This window comes from Epargyreus clarus, unplaced genomic scaffold (assembly GCF_041222505.1).
Source record: "Epargyreus clarus isolate Ecla_fem2 unplaced genomic scaffold, WU_Ecla_fem_2.2 ptg000003l, whole genome shotgun sequence".
Taxonomy (NCBI): domain Eukaryota; kingdom Metazoa; phylum Arthropoda; class Insecta; order Lepidoptera; family Hesperiidae; genus Epargyreus; species Epargyreus clarus.
In genome coordinates this window covers 14,177,534-14,196,877 of record NW_027332211.1, presented here as the reverse complement: position 1 = coordinate 14,196,877, position 19,344 = coordinate 14,177,534, and the positions used below count along the sequence as shown (strand labels likewise).

Genomic DNA, 19,344 nt, shown 5'->3' with positions numbered 1-19,344 from the left:
TAGTAATTCCGCATTCTGTAGTGCGCTGGTTGAAATATCAGACGCTCGTTGTACACGTGGGGATCGTCTATCTAAATAAATAATGCTTATCCAGAGAATCGCCTTAGAAAAACGTGATGCACGACGTGACTCAAGACGGAAGACGCAATTTTGCGTGAAAATAGAATGATGTCTACATTGCGACGGACTGCGTGATATGCGACCGCATCGAATATTTAAAAATAAACGGAGAACATTACGTAATGTTATATTTATTTTGGGTATCTTGAAGTTGTAGATACTAACACCTTAAAGTCACAAGAAGTTAAAGGAAGCGACAAGAACAAAATCTGATTCTCAATATTGAAGTAAAAGTACTTATTTTCTGTGTGTTATTAATTTAATTCTATTTTAATATAAATATTGTATATTATAATGTTCTTTAAACACTTTTATGTTTGTTGTTTAGAACCTACATACCGGGCATTAGTAAACTATTTAAATTCAAGACGCGTGATACGCAATCCGCATTTCGCATACACTCCCCTAAGGAAATCAAACTTGTATGAAACACGGAAATTTGCTTCGGGTATGCCGTTTATAGGCAGTCATTACATGTTATAACCCTTGGTGGTTTCTTATTAAAGTTCTCTCCTACTTAAAAACCTATGAACATAAGTAAACTATTCATATAGAACAGTTTAAATACGCACCCAATAAAATTTCAAGCAGTAATATAATTAAATCATCATCATCATCATCATCAACCCATTACTGTCCCACTGCTGGACACGGGTCTCCTCTCAGAATGAGAAGGATTAGGCCATAGTCTACCGCGCTGGCCAAGTGCGTATTGGTGGACTTCACATACCTTTAAGATTTTTTTTTATAAATCTCTCAGGTATGCAGGTTTCCTCACGATATTTTCCTTCAACGTTTAAGCAGGTGATAATTAATTTCTAATACGCACAAATATTTGAAAATCAGAGGCCTGGGATTTGAACCTCGGAACCCTCGATCGAGAGGCCGCGTTTCTTAACCACTCGGCTATCACTGCTTTTATTATATATTATTAAATGAGAGCTTTAAAGAGAGCTTATATAATTAAATGAGATTTTACAATTACATATAACGGCTGATAAGTTCACCAAAAACGACTAAACTGTATCTAAAACTGTACAACGCTTTAATATAACTGAAACCGCAATTTTACCACTAAGATTAAAATAAAACAAACTGATGTTTGTTTCGTAGGTAGGTATTTATTGCGTTATTGTATTTACAGTAATTACTTGGAACTTAATATTGTTTACTTCCTCATCAATGTAGCACTAAAACGTTTCGGAATTTAATTCCGAACCACGAAGCTTTCAGAGTGCTCAATAGCAATCAGTAACAGTCAAGTTTTAATGGATGTTCGTTACTCAATCAAAGTAACTACTAGACGTATATAGAAAAGTTTCTATTCCGGAACAAGCATGTTTATACAGTTCATAAAATAATTTAGGGATTGCATATGATATCATGCATGCAAATAGCGTATTGAAATTCTATCCACGGTCAAGGGTAAGCCCTGACTATCAAGATTAGAAAGCACACAGTAAACGATAGTAGTGGTCACGTAATAGGCATAATATTAACAGCCTTGTATGGTATGGTATGAAAACAGATCGCCATATAAAAATAGTGACGGTGTCGAGGTTATCGACATATGATAATAACGCGTACGTTTATGATAAACAAAGCTTTGGTATTTTTTTCTTACAAATATAAGGTAAAAGATGAATATTTAACATTATATCATAAAGTTAAAGTGCAGAATAAAATCTAAGAAGTTCTTTGATATACAACAATCAAATTAATTTATCAGAAGAATTTATCGTTGAAGGTAGGTTCATAATTTTACTTTAAGAAATTAATGTATTTGTATCAAAACTAAATGAATAGTTTTCTCTATATCTACTCCCAAAAATATCCGTGGATCTATGTATTATAATCTCGAAATCAATAACAAATGCTAACGATTTGCAAAAATACCCATCACTCACATAGTGTTAAACTGAAAGGCTCTTTACAGATGTTGCCTTTCCAAGGTCAGAGACCATTAAATATACATATCTGAATAGAAATACTTTTAATCCCGTTGAAAATATTTTTAACATTAAGTACTTGAACAAAAAATATTATATCGATATGTTTACAAATGTTTTCAATCCCTGTCAACAACTTGAACATAATCATGCGCGCTTTCTAGATAGAACTTTTTGCTTTATTTTGCGATGTTAAGATGCCTTCGACTAGGCTAAGCAAATGTTTTTGCAAGTCGTATACATAATTTATGGAAATTTCCTAGCACTAATGGCGTCCCTATGATAGCTGCAAGTTCAATTTACAAAGCAGTTCGATTAAGGTAATGATGTGTTAGGACAAGACATCGGGTATTATTAACTTTCTATTGCAGTACTTTGTAAGTTGCCATCGTATGTACGTGGTCATACATTTTAGTTTTATTTTATTAATCTCAGTATATTATACCTGATAATTATATCTAGATTTACCCCTGTACATAAGCACAATATAGTTTTCTTTTCAGAAAGTTTTAATAAGAAATTTTGTAATAACCCTGTCTCTATTACCAGTGTCTACTAAATCTTTTCTTACAAGTTTTTAAAACAATTTTATGGCATTAAAAACATACAATTAAAAGTAAGATTCAAAAAGAGTCGGCAGTATTGAAGACAGGATGCAGAGTTCTTTGTAAATACAAAAATGCTATTTTACAAAAAGTCGGAAGGCTTCACAAGAATTCAAAACTAACTTGAAGCAATGAGTTGCGTATAAATCAACTTGATCGGGATGCGCGTTGCAAACAATGCACGCGCGACGCATGCGTATGCGCACGCGCAAGAAAGTGATCTTGGTCAACTAGGGCTACCACTTCACAAGATAATTATAGTTCTATTAGAATATACTTAAAACAAAACAAAAATCAAACTTCATACAAATAGTGCACAAAGGATAATTAGTCTTTTTTTCTAGTCTCATGACCGTAAAATGACAACTACTGATGAAGAAATGATTAAAACTGATTTTTTTTAAATCATTCCATATCTTGATATGAGTCAGAAGACTTATTTGACTAACAACATTAAACTATTGTATTAGCCACTAATAAGAAGCTCTACCACATTGAAGTAGCGCAATGAACTATTCTACTGACCTTCAGAAACTAGAACAGTAATATGCGAATGGTATAAGTGAAGTTTCTTATAATCTCAAGGTGACAGCCCTACGTTATAGTTGACATCGTTAGTGCTGCGTTAGATGAGAGCCTGTAGAATGTAATAAAGTGAATGATTTCTCTCTAATTATAATTGTATTATATTATGTTTATTTCAATTCGATTTTCATGGCATCTGTTGAAGGCTGAAAACAATCTCAAATCTCGCTATCCAACCGTTGCTATTGAGTCTCAATAGATTGTAATTAGTTATAGACTGTTATTTGCCCCTTTCTATTACAATATTTTAAAAGTCAAGGAGAAATAAGACATTATGTACCAAGAAGTATTAGAACAGGTATAATAAAATAATTGGCATTAAGCATTTATGACTAAACAGATCGATTTTCGAATCAACAGCCACTTTTTGGTGTTCTTTATCTATTGTAAGATTATGAACAGTGACGTTCTTATTTGTAACATTTTAGACTATTTAGAACATTTAATTAAAACAGAGCCATTAAGTTACTTAGCCACGTACATTATTGACCAACTAATTGGGAACGGATTAAAATCATTCGACGTTTGAAGATAAATTTTGCGACCCACACATTCATTGCATTATTTGAAATGTCAGTTCTCGACTATAACTCAGCCGTAATCCCTCGGACAACATTCGAAGGTCAAAAACGCAATAAGGTAATGCTATTAGCCTATTACTATACAATTAAATCTTTTTATGTAAAAAAAACAACATTCATTTATGACAGATAAAATGAATCTTTAGTAAGTATACATAGTACATACCTAAAGTTAAAGCTTATAAACGTTATACTTAATGTAATAAATAAAAAATATTCATTACTTACCTATTTTTCTTTTTAACAGTGGAATAAATGTTGGCGTTGTTAATAAAATGCATAAGAATAATAATGTTACAAAAAAGTGCCTTTGAAAGATAATGTACAAAAGGAGTAAGTAAGAACAGAAGTAGAAGTTTTAATAATCACAACTTTGACTTTTTACCCCAAGGATCCGGGTTCACCCATACACCTCTGATTTTTAAATACTTTTCGAGTATATAGAATTAATTTATTACTTCCTTTAAACGCGTATTAAGGTATCGTGAGAAACTTGCATTTGCATGCCTGATGTTTCTCCATGACGCTCTTAAAATCTACAGGGTGTCTTAAATTAAATTCAAAGCAGATGGATTATCACTACGAGGATTTGATTTGTGAGGAGAAAAATATTCACTAAAGACTTTTAGCCAGTTATCCGACAGTAATTCGATGACCATAACAAATAAGAAATTGTTTTCATCTTGTAGGTCTATTATGGTTTTAAATTCATAACATTGCGCAGTTTCCAAATATGGCGTAAGAGATGTAAATAGACCTTGGATAAGAGTTCTGCTTTCTAGCGGGACCGTTTCGACTAGAAACAAGAATGTAGATAGGCAATCAAAAGGATTACAGGTAGCCAAACTTGTGGTTTCTAAACTACTTTCTCTTTACAGTAAGTATTTTAAACCTTTAATTATCACGACTGTTTTAATGTGAATATGAGAAGTGTTTGTATCATCATGTACCTACCTAGTAGTTTTCATGTAGGGATTAGTTAGGATTACTAATTAATATTGTCGGGAAAAATATATTTTGGCTACGTACTTTTAGTTTTACAAGATAGAAATATTTTTTACCAAGCCTCTCCAGAATTGTGGTTAAGTACTTTACTGCTATACTTTACCTCAATTATAATAAAGCTTAATGCAACTATAATGTTACACGAAAACACATAGTTTTGTATAAGATTAGATTTTTTCAATTATTAGTTACTTTTCAATTAACATACTTTTCCATCAAAAAATAAAACAGGTTATTTTTTTTCTTGCATGTGAATGGCGTCGTAATTATTTTATGAAATTTAAGTAACAAAATATGAACACCATCACATTCTGTAAATTTCTACTTATATTGCATGAACATTCTGTATAATTTTTACAAAGTTTTGTGAACCAGCAACCCATAGGTACTTTGTTCTAATAATCTCTTGTTGATTCCAGTAGCACCGCCTGCTGTCCTCAAGTCCGTCGCCGGTTCAAACTCTTCCATAGCGTATCATGACGTCACTACCACTAGCCGAACATAAAGCTCAGAATACACTAAGGGACAAACGGAGTGACATGTTGCGAAACATGTTGCTCGTAAACTACGTAAAATGTCCCGAGACAAATGTCGCGGCACATTTTGCAGGCCACACTAGTCAGTGTTTATAGAAATGTCGCCCGAGGAGGTTGTGGCTATTAGTGCTGCGTACATTATTTTATCGGGTAATAAGAAGAAACGAAAGAAACGGTGGTGGATGCGTAATTATTTACGGGAACGAGAAACAAGAATCAATATCTTAAGTGACCTTCGGTTATCCGATGGATCATTCACTAATTTTACGCGAATGTCATCAGCCGATTTTGAAATTTTATTGAAAATGATCGGTCCATCTATATACAAACGTGATACAAAACTACGGAACGCTGTTGCCCCTCATATAAGACTTGCAATCACATTGAGATATTTGTCGACTGGCGATTCATATACTTCCTTATCGTACACTTTTAGAGTGTCAAAGCAACTGATCGGTAGAATAGTACCAGAAGTTTGTAAAGAACTGATAAATCAATTGAAATGTTTCGTAAAGGTAAGTAAATACATACAGATTAATTTTTAACACCAGTTTTATTCAAATTAGAATCAACAACTTAAAAAATACAAAATATTAGGCTTAATAATACGATGCTAACATTGCGCATATTAAGTGTGTATTGTTATCATTGCTCGTTTGATGACTCCATCGTTGAAATAATTTTTGTTATAGGGTCATCATCCGGACTAAAATTATTACTACCGGAGACGGTACTATAGTTGCGCTGCCCTGCTGGCTGGCTATTCTCATCTACATAATCAGGACTGGCATAGCTGGATGTAGTACTATAGCCGTGATGCTCAGTCGGCTGGCAATTATGGCCGGAACGGTATTTCCCCAAACGTGCATCAATAAGAATATTATTTATATAATATTTTGCCATCAGTATGGAATTTGTGTCTTTCATTTCACGTAGCTCTGACGCTACGTATTGCCCATATACAGAAAATTCATCTTGAGACAACATTTTGCTTTTAGCAAGACTCATAACTTCATACGCTTCGTTCATTCTATCTTCATTTGGTAAAGTTCTTTTGCGAATTCGAGACGTAGATGGCCTAATGATTTGCGGATCTTGCGGTCCTTCCTGATTAATAACTTGCGATTCTAATTCAACTGTAGGCTGATTATTCTCTTGAAGAGCTTCTGCATTTGGAGACTCAGGAATCGTGTCTTGGCTTTGTTGTGTCTGAAAAACATTAAAAATAAAATTTATTATTCCAGGTTCCAGCTACAACAAATGAATGGAAAGAGAAAGCTCGTGCTTATGAAATTATATGGAACTTCCCTAATTGCCTTGGGGCTATAGATGGCAAACACGTTTCTATTATGGCTCCTGCTAATTCGGGTAGTGACTACTATAACTACAAAGAACAATTCAGCATTATTTTATTAGCTATTGTGGATGCAGATTATAATATTATATATGCAAATTGTGGTGCTAAAGGAAAATCTTCGGACAGTGGAGTATTTCAAGAGACTGCTTTTTATAAAGCTTTGACTGAAAATCAGCTTAACTGGCCAGATCCAGAACCCATACAAGAAGGTGGGCCTAGTATGCCCTTCGTACTCGTAGGAGACAGTGCTTTTGCACTAACAGACAACATGATGAAGCCATATCCTGGTAACCATGAAGCAGGGACAATGAAACGAGTTTTTAACTATAGACTATCAAGAGCTAGACGAATTGTTGAAAATGTGTTCGGGATTTTAAGTGTTGTGTTTCGTGTATTCCGAGGTCCTATTGCTCTGCGGCCTGATAATGTTGAACTGGTTGTAATGGCATGTGTATATCTGCATAATTTTTTAAGACGAAATTGTCAATCAAGATCACTCTATACCCCTCATGGGACCATCGATTATGAAAATTTTGATCATGTTATTGTAGAGGGATCCTGGCGCCGAGAAAGTACACCTTGTAATATGTCTAATTTAAATAATATCGGCAGGCGCAACCCACAGTCGGCTATAGAAATAAGAAACAATTTTGCTGAATATTTCGTAAGTGCACAAGGACGTGTACCTTGGCAGAATAATTTTTAGTACATATAAGAGTATTGTACCCCAGACACTACATTTATATTCTTGCATAATTAAAAATTGGATATTAACTAATTACACTTGACTTTGACTTACCGATATCTCCAATGAATCCACGCCACCAGACGTTGTAGCTCCTTTCAACAAAAACTTCATTGCGTCATACGCAAACCATGTACTGGACTTAACATGATCTCGTCCACTACCCGTAGTTTTGGACGATATTATTTTCTTTTTCTCCCGGATAAATTGGGAACGAAGTGTATGCATTTTGTTCTCTATTTCTTTTTTTGGTATGTTTAGGGCCTTTGCTATGTCCTCCCACGCGTCATTTTTCTTTAATTTATTGCGGTAATCTCGATTTGTAGTATCCCATAGCAATCCGTAACTCTGGTAGAGTTCGATCAAATGTAGCACTGTTTCGTTTCCCCACACTATTGACATGTTGAGAGACACGTTGCGCACGCGTCCACACTCAGCGACAACCTGCGCGGCACTGACGCGCAACACGTGCGCCCGCTCTCAGTACGGGAGCTGGCAACATGTCCCGCGTCACGTAAATGTTCCTCAAAATGTTGAGGGGCATGTTGCGGGACACTATGCAACGTTGCAGCGTCACGTATATTGGGTATTGCGCGTCATGTTTCGAGACAAAATGTTCCCTAGTGTATCCGTGGTCTAAATGTAACATAAAGCCGTGCACCGACCTGTTCGTGCGCGTTGTGGTGCGCGGCCTGCGGCGGCACGGGCTGCACGGGGCGCGCGGGCCGCGCGGCGGCGCGCTGCAGCGTGGCGCGCTTCACCGACACCATCAGCCACACGTCCTCCACGCGCTGCGACACCTGCGCGCGAAAAGCCACTTATTGCTTTATATTCTGTGTATACGGGATGATATGTTCGCTCAGCGAAAACAAATTAAAAAATAAATAAATAACTGCGCGCGAACGTGTGTTGATCGGGTGGGTCTTGCGTCACATTATAACAATTTAAGACATTCACTCACCTAACAACTTTTTAATAAGATGGACTTTGTGACACGTCATAATAATGGGAGTTATTCACTCTCTTATTTATAGCAATAGTATTAAAAGGTGGTAGAACCCTCTGCAGATTGACTCTGGGGGCACCACCGCCCCCCTTTTTCTACCTAATAACAGCAGTGTTAAGCTGCTGTGTTCTGGTTTGAAAGGTTGCAAGGGAGTAATACTCTTTGGAGGCATTCTAGCTTTGTCGTCATGGGTTACGGCGCATTTGTGACCGACCTCAAGTAAGAATCTAATGTTACTAGGGTTGATTACGGATGTCCACCCAAAAAAATACACATAATTTTTTACAACTCTTATTTTTATTTCATTCATTTCTCACAACATGTATTTAGCAATAAATCGCAACAATGTAATCGTATTATTTGAAAATTCTATTAACTCAATTAACATTCGTACCTGTGTGACGAGCGCGCGCGTCTCCTGCGTGGCGGACTGCATGAGCATCTCGCGGAAGTCGTCGGGCGCGGTGAGGCCGAAGCTCTTGGCGTCCTCCAGCAGCTTGTCCACGGCGGCCAGCCCGCCCTCGCCAGCCAACAGCTCCACGCCCGTCGCACACCAGTCGTTTGCCTGGAAAATATTCTTATTTTTACTCCTAATACCAACAGCTCCGTTTATGTAAGACCCATGTCCTCAGTCTGATAAAGAAAATGATTGCACCCTTTTTATTATATAATAATAGTTTAAAAAAATAAAAAACCCGATTATAATGCTAATCGAACTAAAAACTAGAAAATAATTTGTAATGACAATGAGTTTAATATTACAGTAGTAGAAGATCGAATAATTATAATCTATGAGAGAATAAATATGAACCACAGTAAAATGCAGTTAAAAAGTATGTTGTCGTTTGTTTTACGTTATAGATGTGTGTAACAACAAATACATATATAGGAAACAACAACAAAATGTTTTAGTAAATAATCGTTGGCATACAAACAACTTAAAGCGATGAATATTTCATATGTTCTCAATTAGCAACTGTCATCTCGAGAGAATCAGAATCCAAAATGGTGGCATTGATGTTCATTTCCCATTATTTTTTTAATATCCCGCCAAGAACCATATGTACTTACAAAAATTATGTATACAATCAAAGCAATACTTTACTAAAATAAGTTATGCCTCTTCTGTCTTTATTTACCTTATCTATCCTGTCCATAAGTTCTCTGGCTTTCGTCAACAGCATGTTTCGTTTTTGTATCTTATCGATTAGTAAAGCAGTGGTTCGCCTCAGCTCCTCACACTTCGATTCTATATGGTCCACTGAACTTAGTGGGTCCTTCATAAGCTTTTCACCTATAAACAAATTATAAAAATAAAATTGTATAAGTAACAGAATAATATTGTGTAATATTGTCACTTAAACATTTAAATGAAGGTAGTTATAAAGAAACTAGTATATCTGAGAATAATACAAGCAATAAAATTATTACGCAAGTGTTCGCGCCAAAAATCCTCGTGAGATATCTGTGGCTTAGACGCCATATTTCTCGATTGTGCATGCAAATAAGAAATATATTTTATTACCGTCGTCTATGACAGATGACGCAGTATCAAGATCAAAGTTGCAAAGTTTTTCGAAGTCATTAGCCTCCAGTATGAGTGACTCCACCCGGCTGGCCGTCTCGCCCACCTCCGTCATGTCGCATGCTGTCTTTAGATGCCCGTCTAAAGACGCCTACATGAATATTAAACGCAATTAAAATATCTGGCATCGTAATAAAATAAAAAAAATATTTGTTCAATATTGTATAACCAAGTTAGAGCATATGTGAACTGCTTATTAATTTTAAATTTAATAAATAATCGCCGAGAATTATTTGTGTTTAATTATTTGAATAATCATAAATTATTTGTGCTTATAACAATAAAAAATATTAATTATTCCATCTAAAAAAATATAATTTAAATTATTTTTAGCTGGTTATTAAATTAAAAAAAATCAATTGACAATTTGACACAAGATATTAAAAAAAAAACATTGTATTGTTTGTTTTTATTGTGTAGAATTCATTAATAGTGAAAATAAATATTAATAGTGAAAAGTAAAAAAATCGCAATGACTTTGGATTTAATGTGCAATTTTCGGAAATGTCGAAGATCGCTAACGAGTCAAGCTTGGGTAACAACATGTTCCCACGCTTTTTGCGTCGAGCATGGTAAACGAGAATTCAAAAGAAACGCAGAAAATTCATTAACGTGTCCAGCATGTGGAACTGAGCTCCGTGACAAATTCGATGTAATTCAAGCCGATCTTAAACCTTGTGAAACGTTCAAATCAATAGTTTTAGCGGGCATGAAACCAGATATGATTATGGACATCGCTATGAGAGCGATGTCGTTTTGGTCGTATCAAGTAGAACAAGAGACACTTTACCAGGAGAATTTGGCGAAACATTCAAGAGAGAAACTCGAGTGTTTAGAAGAAATAAACACTTTGAACGTGCAAAAATTAAAAGCGGAACTAGAGACATGCAAACGAAAAATTGTTTCGCTGCAAACTGAATTTAATAAGAAAAGAAAACAGGCGGAGGAGTTGACGGCGCGTTTGGAAGTTCAAACGAGGAAAATACAAAAATTATCGTTCCAGCTTGATGCACAGAAGAGGAAAGACATTCGCAGTAATTTCGAAGACAACCACAGTAACCAAGAGAAATGTATGGATATATCGGATTTAGTGGGCAAAAGGACGACTTCGGAAGCATTTGTGTTTAAACCAATGAAAGAGAACGACAAACCACATCGAATGTGTTCTCCTAAGACGCCGGTGTTTGATTTTCGGCATAGAAACAAACATCCATCAGTATTTCAATTTAGACCCGTGCCCTCTTAACATTAATTGTAACAGTGAACATGTAATCATATATAATTAAGTGTATTACCTGCATTTGTTTAAAATTTAATAAAAACGTCCGAAATTTCAGCCAATGATTTAATTTCGTGGAATGTTTTTGCCAGAAATTATCGAATTGTCTTTCAGTCTCTTCAAGTTGCACCAGTAATCTGCAAATAACATAAGAGGTATTGTATCGATTTGCAATTGGATTGTGCTCATAGGTTTATAAAAAGTTGTGTAAGCTTAAAGGGCTTAGCAAGATTTAAATTACCTTTCTACAGCAGCCACATGGCTTATAATATTATAAGTAAGATTTGGTTTCCGCACTTGCGTCAGCAACTCTTCACCTTGCGTCGTTGCTGACGATAGTTCACTCTTTAAAGCTTTATACCTGAAAAAATACTTTGTACAGTAACCAGTAATTAGTATGTTAAAGGGGTAGGGGTAAAACTAAATTCAACGTCTAGATATCCTTCTGGCCGTAATCGAAACCTCAATGTCTCAATGTCGAAACCTAATGTCAAAGGAAGGTCAAAGTAGTAAAATATTATTATAACATAATAATAAAATTTATATCTAAAATTAAATTGACAGAAACACTTTAAAATTACAACCAAATTAAAATGTCAAGTATTTAATTATTCTTTGGTCTTTCCTTTATTTAGGATCAAGTTTTCTACAATACCTAGATTCTTGACAGTCTAATAATTCTTTGGTTTGTGTAGGGTCGTTTCCCATATCGCAGTCCACTATTTCATGCATAAAGTCGTCCAGTTTCGTCGAGATTTCTTTCATTAGTGTAGAAAATTTCTCTAAAGCCTGAAAAATTAAAAAAATAAATTTGTTAACAACATTTTACTTTGTTTGTTAAGCTTATTAAAGCAGTCGTGTTCTCAGTATTTCATAAGGCGATCAGCTCTTTATGAAATTCCCAAAATATCCACAAATGTGGTTCAGTGCGCAAGAATAAATCATCATAGAAAAAGTTAAACGTATTCAATGATTTTGCCAAGGTCTACCAATTCTGTGTACAATATATATATGGAAAGAAAGTTAATATTAGCCCACGAATGATAATATTTATTTTAATTAATATTTTGTGGACAGTATTAGCGCTAGTGTATCATGACTATAATGGCTAAGAAGTAGAAATGATACAATACCGATATCGTAATAGGCACACTATTAAGCACCGGTTGTGACTCGCTTCTATCTACAACCGGTATTAGGGCTCGTACACAAAACTGCGATGCGACGTCGCATCGTAAAAATCTGCGAGCTCCCTCGACGCATCGCAAGAACTTGCGAATTAATTCGCATCGCACATTCCTGCGATGTTTCGTCACACTTGTTGACGCCATTTTTAGTTCGTTCTGAGACAGCGTGTGGGGAAGATGCACAGACCTGTATTTGTTAGGTGGGAAGACGTATTCTTTAATGTAAAAAAATGACAAAGTACGTCGTTGACTATTTTATATTACTGATTGAGGAGCGCCCTGTTCTTTGGGAAACTAAATATTAAATAAATGATATATGATAAATGTATGAACCCAAAATTTTCTTTGTTACTCTTTCCTGTATCTCTTAAGCAATAACAAAAGTACACACTTCTTTTTACGATCCATCTTGTCACGACCTAATTTTCAATATACGTTCCGTACGGTTGACGGTTGTCGAAAGAATGGTCAGCCTGGAAGACGCTATGCCGCACGATATCGCATCGCAGCAATTCGTGTCGCAATTTTCTGCGTTGCGAATTCGCATCGCGTCGCATCGCAGTTTTGTGTACGAGCCCTTATACCAGTGTACTGGTTAGCTATAAATACATTCTCCCTAGTTTCTTAAAGTCATGCCCAGAAAATCGAAGCTATAAAATAATGAGTTCTCTAATCCATTCTAATTTTAATAATAATATGCTAGAGTAAGCTCAAGATATAACTTTTATTATATAAACAGAAGATACAACAAACATTGAAACACATATTGTAACTCTTTATAAAAGAATTTTATATTATTTTTGAAGCTCTTTATAAAAAAACTTACTATCCGTTGCTGAATCCACTCGGAGTGTGAGTACTGAAGCTCGCCGCCCAGGTCTGGAGTCAGTTGCGATCTGTCAAAGTGTTCATACAACTCCTCTATAGAGGAACACACGAGCACTCTGAACCTGAACTCCTCTTTGAACAACTTGCTGCTCACTTCCGACAACGCCTTTTGGAGAAAACTCGCTGGCCGGAGCACGTACACCGCGTGGATTATGCCAGGAAAAAACTCCTGGAATTAAAAAAAAACACAATCACATATCAAGTCATTCGTACATGGCATTCTAAGTAAATCTCTAATGAAATGAAAATTTAACCTTCAATTATGTTTGAAGGCATTCGAACGGCCAAGATCAGCCTCTGTAACGGCCTAACTTAGGCCTCAGGAAGCCTGATATAAGCGCAGTAAGGCAACGGCGAATCCTCGTTCTTGACTTCTATTACATAATAGAAATCGTAGAACTTAGTTACAATGCATCCAGAGCTAGTTGTTTTGTCGGTGACATATCGTTCTAATATACGGCAATATCATTAATATTGTTTGAGCGTAAATTTTACCAGTTAGTATAGATTAGAATAATATTGACTTATTAGATGAGAACCATACTTACAGATATCCTTAGTAACGCTGCCTTCACTGAGTTCCACCTATCCTTTCTTCGATCTATTATAATATGAAATCCCATTTCAGCTTCTAGTAATCTGGAAAATAAAAACATGAAAATGATTAATATTATATTTGCTTTAACTGTTATCGTAATTAAAGTTAATCTTTATGTTAAACAGATGTAGATGTGTTGATAATGTTTAATTAATGGTTCTTTCCAAAACCACTTGACGGATTTTTAACCATTCCGTCACTAGCCAGCCTTATTATTAAGCTTTAGTAAAATTAAACATTTTTGAAAGTCCAACGTTAGTTTGGAAAGTTACTTTTACAGCCATCACACCATCACACATCTTAAAGTAATCCACCGTTTTAAATAACAGATCGTGGTTTATGGTTTATCTATAATCACATGTACAATTTCAATTTCGTTCCGTTCTGTTAATCGAACATGCCGCGGCTTTATTCTGCTATGCCGAGTTAACGTCTAGCGCTATTGGCATGTGTGGCATGTGGCCGCGCCTTTATTCCATTATACCGCTTATTATGATATTAGAGAATAACAGCTTTTTCTGCGCATTTCAAGTTAATAAAAATTTCTATGTCATGCAGTAATGTTTTGTACTGACTATTATTGTTCAGTTGTAATAAGGATAACAATAACGATTTAGCTGGTTCTTAATCTTATTTTTTAAAAACTTAAACAAATTTTCCGAAAACTTTGTACATTTTGTCAATTTGTAAATTACCAACATTTTAAAGAGACTCTCTCGTAAAAAAAGCTTGGCTTCGAATAACGCATAGGGTTTCTACATAAGATATAATTTAAAAACTGTACGCGGGCTAATTACTAACGCTTAAGGTTATTAAACGTTAGTAATCAGCCCGCGTTGTGTTAACAAGTACCTACTGTCTATTTTTTGTATAAAGCTTTGCTTTTCTATGTGGAAACACAGACGCTTTCAACAGCTTCTAAAACGTAGAAATAGACATACCACGCAGAAATGAGATACTGCGGCTTTAATTAGCGCTGATATATAGGCCATGGGTTTAACCTAGATTGCACCATTGATACCGACAGCTCTTTTGCCGAGGTATTAGTGAAACCATGAGCTGTCACTTTTATCAAAAAGCGCTTTATGATACAAGCGGTTGAATGCCTCTTCACTGATACAGGCTTGGTAATAACGTGTGAAATTAAAAAGATAAAAGAAATTAAAACAAAGGTACATAACAACTTTATCTTTTGAAATATAGGTATCGGCTTTTTACCGCACTTGAGACTTACACTTATAAAGAGTTATTTAATTCTAATGGCTAAGAATGGACTCACAACTTAAATTTTAATTGCACCTATTAATAATAATTTCCATATTTCTTTCATAAACAACAGCACACTCTGGTGTCCAAATTAAGGGTAACATGAGTAGGAAGAATACACGGATATATTCTAGTTTCATGATTTAAAAACAAAAGTAGTTTAGTAAGATAAATTATAAATACGGAAAGGTGTGCGAAATTTGCAAAGTTTGCAGGAAAGATAAAGCATGATTTGTCGGTGTCTAGCGGCAGAGTCTGGAAAGGTTGAACGGAAACGCTAGGTAATAGATGGGTTTGTTAACCTGCGCTTTGTGACCTGTTTTTCAAAAATCAACGTATTTATTTCGTATTAAATGAAATTTTACTACTCAGTAGGCCTAACGAAAGTGTTATAACACTTATAACGTAACGCAAAAAGATGTCGAGTATTTCGAGACAAACTGTTAGATATAGATAGGTTAATTTAAGTTAATTAGCATTTTGTTTTCGAATGCTCTAAACCAATTAGTGCTTATACAATATTATGTAACTTAAAAACAAACTAAACTTTATTTCAAATTTCACTTTCGTTTAAAAGTAAATAAAACTCGTCGTTTTTATGTTACGATAAACAGACTAACGCTGCTACATTTTTTTATTAGCAGTGCCACAAAGCTCCGTAAGTGAATTATATGTCAGATGAATGGTATAAAATAGTTATATTACTATAATATTAATTGCAAGGCAACCAATACTAGTGTAAGGACGCGGAAGCTCCACTATCGAATCTATTTCTGTCTAACAACAAGGTTGTAGGCATGATAAAGTGTTCTAATTATGTCTTCATGTTCTAATCAATGCATCGGTCACCGAACTCTTATAAGACCTCTATCTTAATTAGGGTTAGAGATAGCTGTGTAAGGGGCGAGTGGTATTGGCAAATAAATGTCCTTCAATTACTTAACATCAGGTAGGTGGTTCGGCCATTTCTTGCCCTTATAATAGAAAATAAGATACTAACAATAATGGAAAACAAGATTAGTGTGGGTATTAGATGTAGAAGTCATTAAGCTTTCTAGAAAAGAACTATGTGGCTAATGTATCTTCGAAGGCTGTTCATGATGAATATGGCGATCAAAGAATGGTTCAGTTGTTATCTATTATTTAACCGGTGTCGGTTTTTATGTTCTAACTAATCACGATTTCGGAAAATCGGCCATTCTGCATTACTTACTAGGGCACAGAGGTACAACAGAAGATCAGGCAGCAGTATCCTAAGTGGTGGAAGTTTCAACATAGTAACTGACAAGTCAGCGGTAGCGTTACGAATTCTTACGAGTTACGAGGGTACAGAGGTATAGGAGGCATAGGCGCAGACGGCGGTATTCGGAAGCGGAGAGGGTGTAGAAGTTGTTGTTGTCAGGGAAGGTGATGAGTGGGCGATCGGCGGAATTGTTCGAATACTTACGAGGGCACAGAGGTGAGGTAGAGGAGCAGACGGCGGTATTCAGAGGCGGAGAGCGTGTGGAAGTTGTTGTTGTCGGGGAAGGTGATGAGCGGGCGGTGGTCGCGCGCCAGCCCGCCCGTCGCCAGCGCGTACTGCGGCAGGAGCAGCTCCCCGACGTTCCGCCCTTCGTCATTTTCGCTTCCGCACCCGTCGCATTCCGCTTCTGGAAAATTAAAACGTATTTGGAATTACAAATCAGAATAGAATAAATAAAAAATTAACCAACTTACATGTGTTTCGAAACTTAAATCAATTAGAAAAATAATTAAGCAATAATTACGATTATTTTACTAGGTTAATTAATTTTCAAATATTCCGAATTGAATTGCAAATTAACCAATTTCATTATAAAAGCATCAATTTAAGCATAGTTGTCTTATACAACCTAACCAACCAATTAAATTAAATTCAATAACTTTTATTACTCTGCTCTCTACTACTTTAATTCAAAATCAGTACAAATCTACCTATGACAGTGTAATTTCGCTTCTATTTTCAGATATGAAACTGAAAGCGCTATTAAACTGTAGCTAATCTCTACACCGAGAGTGATGCGATGCGGTACTGCCTATAGACATCTGTGAATGTAAGCCAGTAGAGGTGAAATATGCAGACTTGAATGGAATGTCTGTGATGCCGAACAATTATTCGGGAAATTGGAACACGGCAATGCAGGCACCACAGTATAGCTACAAATAAAAGCTGCTAACGTTTAACAACCAGTTAAATAGCCGGCCGTCTTCATACCTCACGAAATATGGGCCCGACAGCGCTTCCGGTAAAGTTCGGTATTGGAAATGCGAAAATGAATTTGTGTTTCTCAAATATCGTTTAAAATTCTCTTGCTCACACGTTATGGAGAACGGTGAATATTTAAATAAAAAAATCAGGGCAGATTGAGTACTTTCATTACATTTACTCATGTCTCTTGTCATTTATTGCGATTGCTAATTTAAGGGTTATTAATAATAGGGTGTACCTAGATACTATTAATATACATATAGAGGATTCGCATTTTGTTTATCATTCCCTAAATTTGAATAAAGATTGAAATCCAAAATAAAAGCTTGTAAAGTAACAGTGATTCTGTAAAATACTTGTAGAACTCGTTTTCTATAACGCGTAAAGAAGAAAAATAAGAAGCTGACAACTTTGATTACATTTTGTTATTATTTTTTTGTTAATATTTATTCTGTAGATACGAAAAAGTATATATTCTTATGTACCCAAACCCAAGCAAACTTCGAAGCCCTGAAGCAATAAGACGTTGCTTCACGACCACAATGATACCATGACAGGAATTAATTGGGTTATGTCCCTCTTGGGAGACTCGTAAAAAGAAATCCTCGCAGACACCAATATATCAAACGGTTTAACGACTATGTTTCATGGGATTGAAATGGTAAAAATTGGGAAAGAAGCGCTAAAATGTATGTAAGTACCAACACGGATAAACAAAGACATTAAATATATTGCTACTATACAATTAAATGTCTTTGTGTGAAGTGTTGATCCTTACTAATATTATAAATCCAAAAGTAACTCTGTCTGTCTGTCTGTCTGTCTGGTTGTCTCTTCTTCACGCCTAAACCACTGAACCGATTGTAATGAAATTTTGTACAAAGATAGTCTGAGACCCGAGAAAGGACATAGGATAGTTTTTATCCCGGAAATCCCACGGGAACTAGGGATGGCGTTCTAAGATCGATTAAACGGAGAATCGGTCTTTTGAATCAAAACAATCGATTATTTTAATCGATATTAGTAAGAATTGAATCGGAAGCTATGCATTTGATCAAGTGATGATGTTTAGCAAAGTTGTTGTCCATGAGCCCACGAAGGTTTCAGAGTTGGTACGACCAATTTTCAGTTTTATGTATGTTAGTATGACATATTATTTTCTTTTTAACGCGGGCGAAGCCGCGAGCAAAAACTAGTATGTTATAAGTATGCAGGTCTGAGTGGACGTATCATTGGTTTTCTACAGCCAGATTTTGTTTTATAATTTAATAATGATTTCGTTACGTGCTGGTTTCACAAATTATCTATAATTTTTAAATAACAGCTACTGTCATACTAACACTGTACTAAGGCATTTAAACTAGCTCTTTTAATTTTTTGTTCGTTCTCTATGTTCACATGGTAATCTTGGAAGCAGCTGAATAATACATTTTGTAATTACGTAGCTACGTACGTACGCCTTAATATTCTATTCGCCACACAACTGCCAGGGAAATTAGCGAGCTTGTAACCTCTTAACTGTTAATTGACGTTTTATTTCTTATAATGATGTGTACTGTATAATACCCTTAAATTAAAATCTCAGCGTTTATACTATTATTAAAGAGCAGAGCAGCTTTTCGCTCTCGATTTTCAGTGACAGTGAAAACTCAACGAAATTTGAAACTAAAATGAAATTCTATCAACGTGTACACAAGTAGGGGTGGAGCACTTGGTACCTGCATGCATAACGAGTTGACTTTACCGACGCTTTCCCACTTTTATTCGTTTTGTTTTATCGTTAAACTCTTTTGAATTTACTTTCATCAGTACTTCAAGCTTCACA

General features: G+C 35.5%; 3 protein-coding genes across 12 annotated transcripts in view; 1 reads left to right on the top strand and 2 right to left on the bottom strand.

Moving 5' to 3' along the window:
• LOC140754916 (guanine nucleotide exchange factor DBS) overlaps window positions 1-19,344 on the bottom strand; it is a 115,168-nt gene that overhangs the window by 49,518 nt on the left and 46,306 nt on the right. For all 10 annotated transcript variants that reach the window (XR_012103723.1, XM_073090075.1, XM_073090119.1 and 7 more), the window contains exons 2-11: window positions 16,740-16,941; window positions 13,977-14,067; window positions 13,367-13,597; window positions 12,009-12,142; window positions 11,595-11,714; window positions 11,370-11,490; window positions 10,015-10,165; window positions 9,629-9,783; window positions 8,884-9,054; window positions 8,149-8,283 (exon numbers count right to left, since the gene is read on the bottom strand). Coding sequence is in view for 9 of the 10 variants with exons in the window: in XM_073090075.1 (XP_072946176.1) it covers window positions 8,149-8,283; window positions 8,884-9,054; window positions 9,629-9,783; window positions 10,015-10,165; window positions 11,370-11,490; window positions 11,595-11,714; window positions 12,009-12,142; window positions 13,367-13,597; window positions 13,977-14,067; window positions 16,740-16,941 (1,511 nt within the window). In the remaining variant the exon portion in view is untranslated. The remainder of the gene's footprint in view (window positions 1-8,148; window positions 8,284-8,883; window positions 9,055-9,628; window positions 9,784-10,014; window positions 10,166-11,369; window positions 11,491-11,594; window positions 11,715-12,008; window positions 12,143-13,366; window positions 13,598-13,976; window positions 14,068-16,739; window positions 16,942-19,344) is intronic.
• Window positions 5,916-8,118, bottom strand: LOC140755007 (uncharacterized). Its single transcript, XM_073090180.1, has 2 exons — window positions 7,538-8,118; window positions 5,916-6,590 (listed from the first exon to the last, which is right to left on the bottom strand). The coding sequence occupies exons 1-2, from the start codon at window positions 7,883-7,885 to the stop codon at window positions 6,027-6,029; spliced, it is 912 nt and encodes a 303-aa protein (XP_072946281.1). The 5' UTR covers window positions 7,886-8,118; the 3' UTR covers window positions 5,916-6,026.
• On the top strand, window positions 10,465-11,410 carry LOC140755017 (E3 ubiquitin-protein ligase CCNB1IP1-like). The gene has a single exon (XM_073090192.1). It carries the CDS (start codon window positions 10,547-10,549, stop codon window positions 11,318-11,320), a length of 774 nt encoding a protein of 257 aa, XP_072946293.1. The 5' UTR covers window positions 10,465-10,546; the 3' UTR covers window positions 11,321-11,410.

Coding starts and splice junctions, on each gene's coding strand:
- LOC140755017 (XM_073090192.1), top strand. CDS start 10,547: ATGACTTTGGATTTAATGTGCAATTTTCGGAAATGTCGAAGATCGCTA.
- LOC140755007 (XM_073090180.1), bottom strand. CDS start 7,885: ATGTCAATAGTGTGGGGAAACGAAACAGTGCTACATTTGATCGAACTC. Junction 6,591..7,537: donor TGGATTCATTGGAGATATCG/GTAAGTCAAAGT, acceptor AATGTTTTTCAG/ACACAACAAAGCCAAGACAC.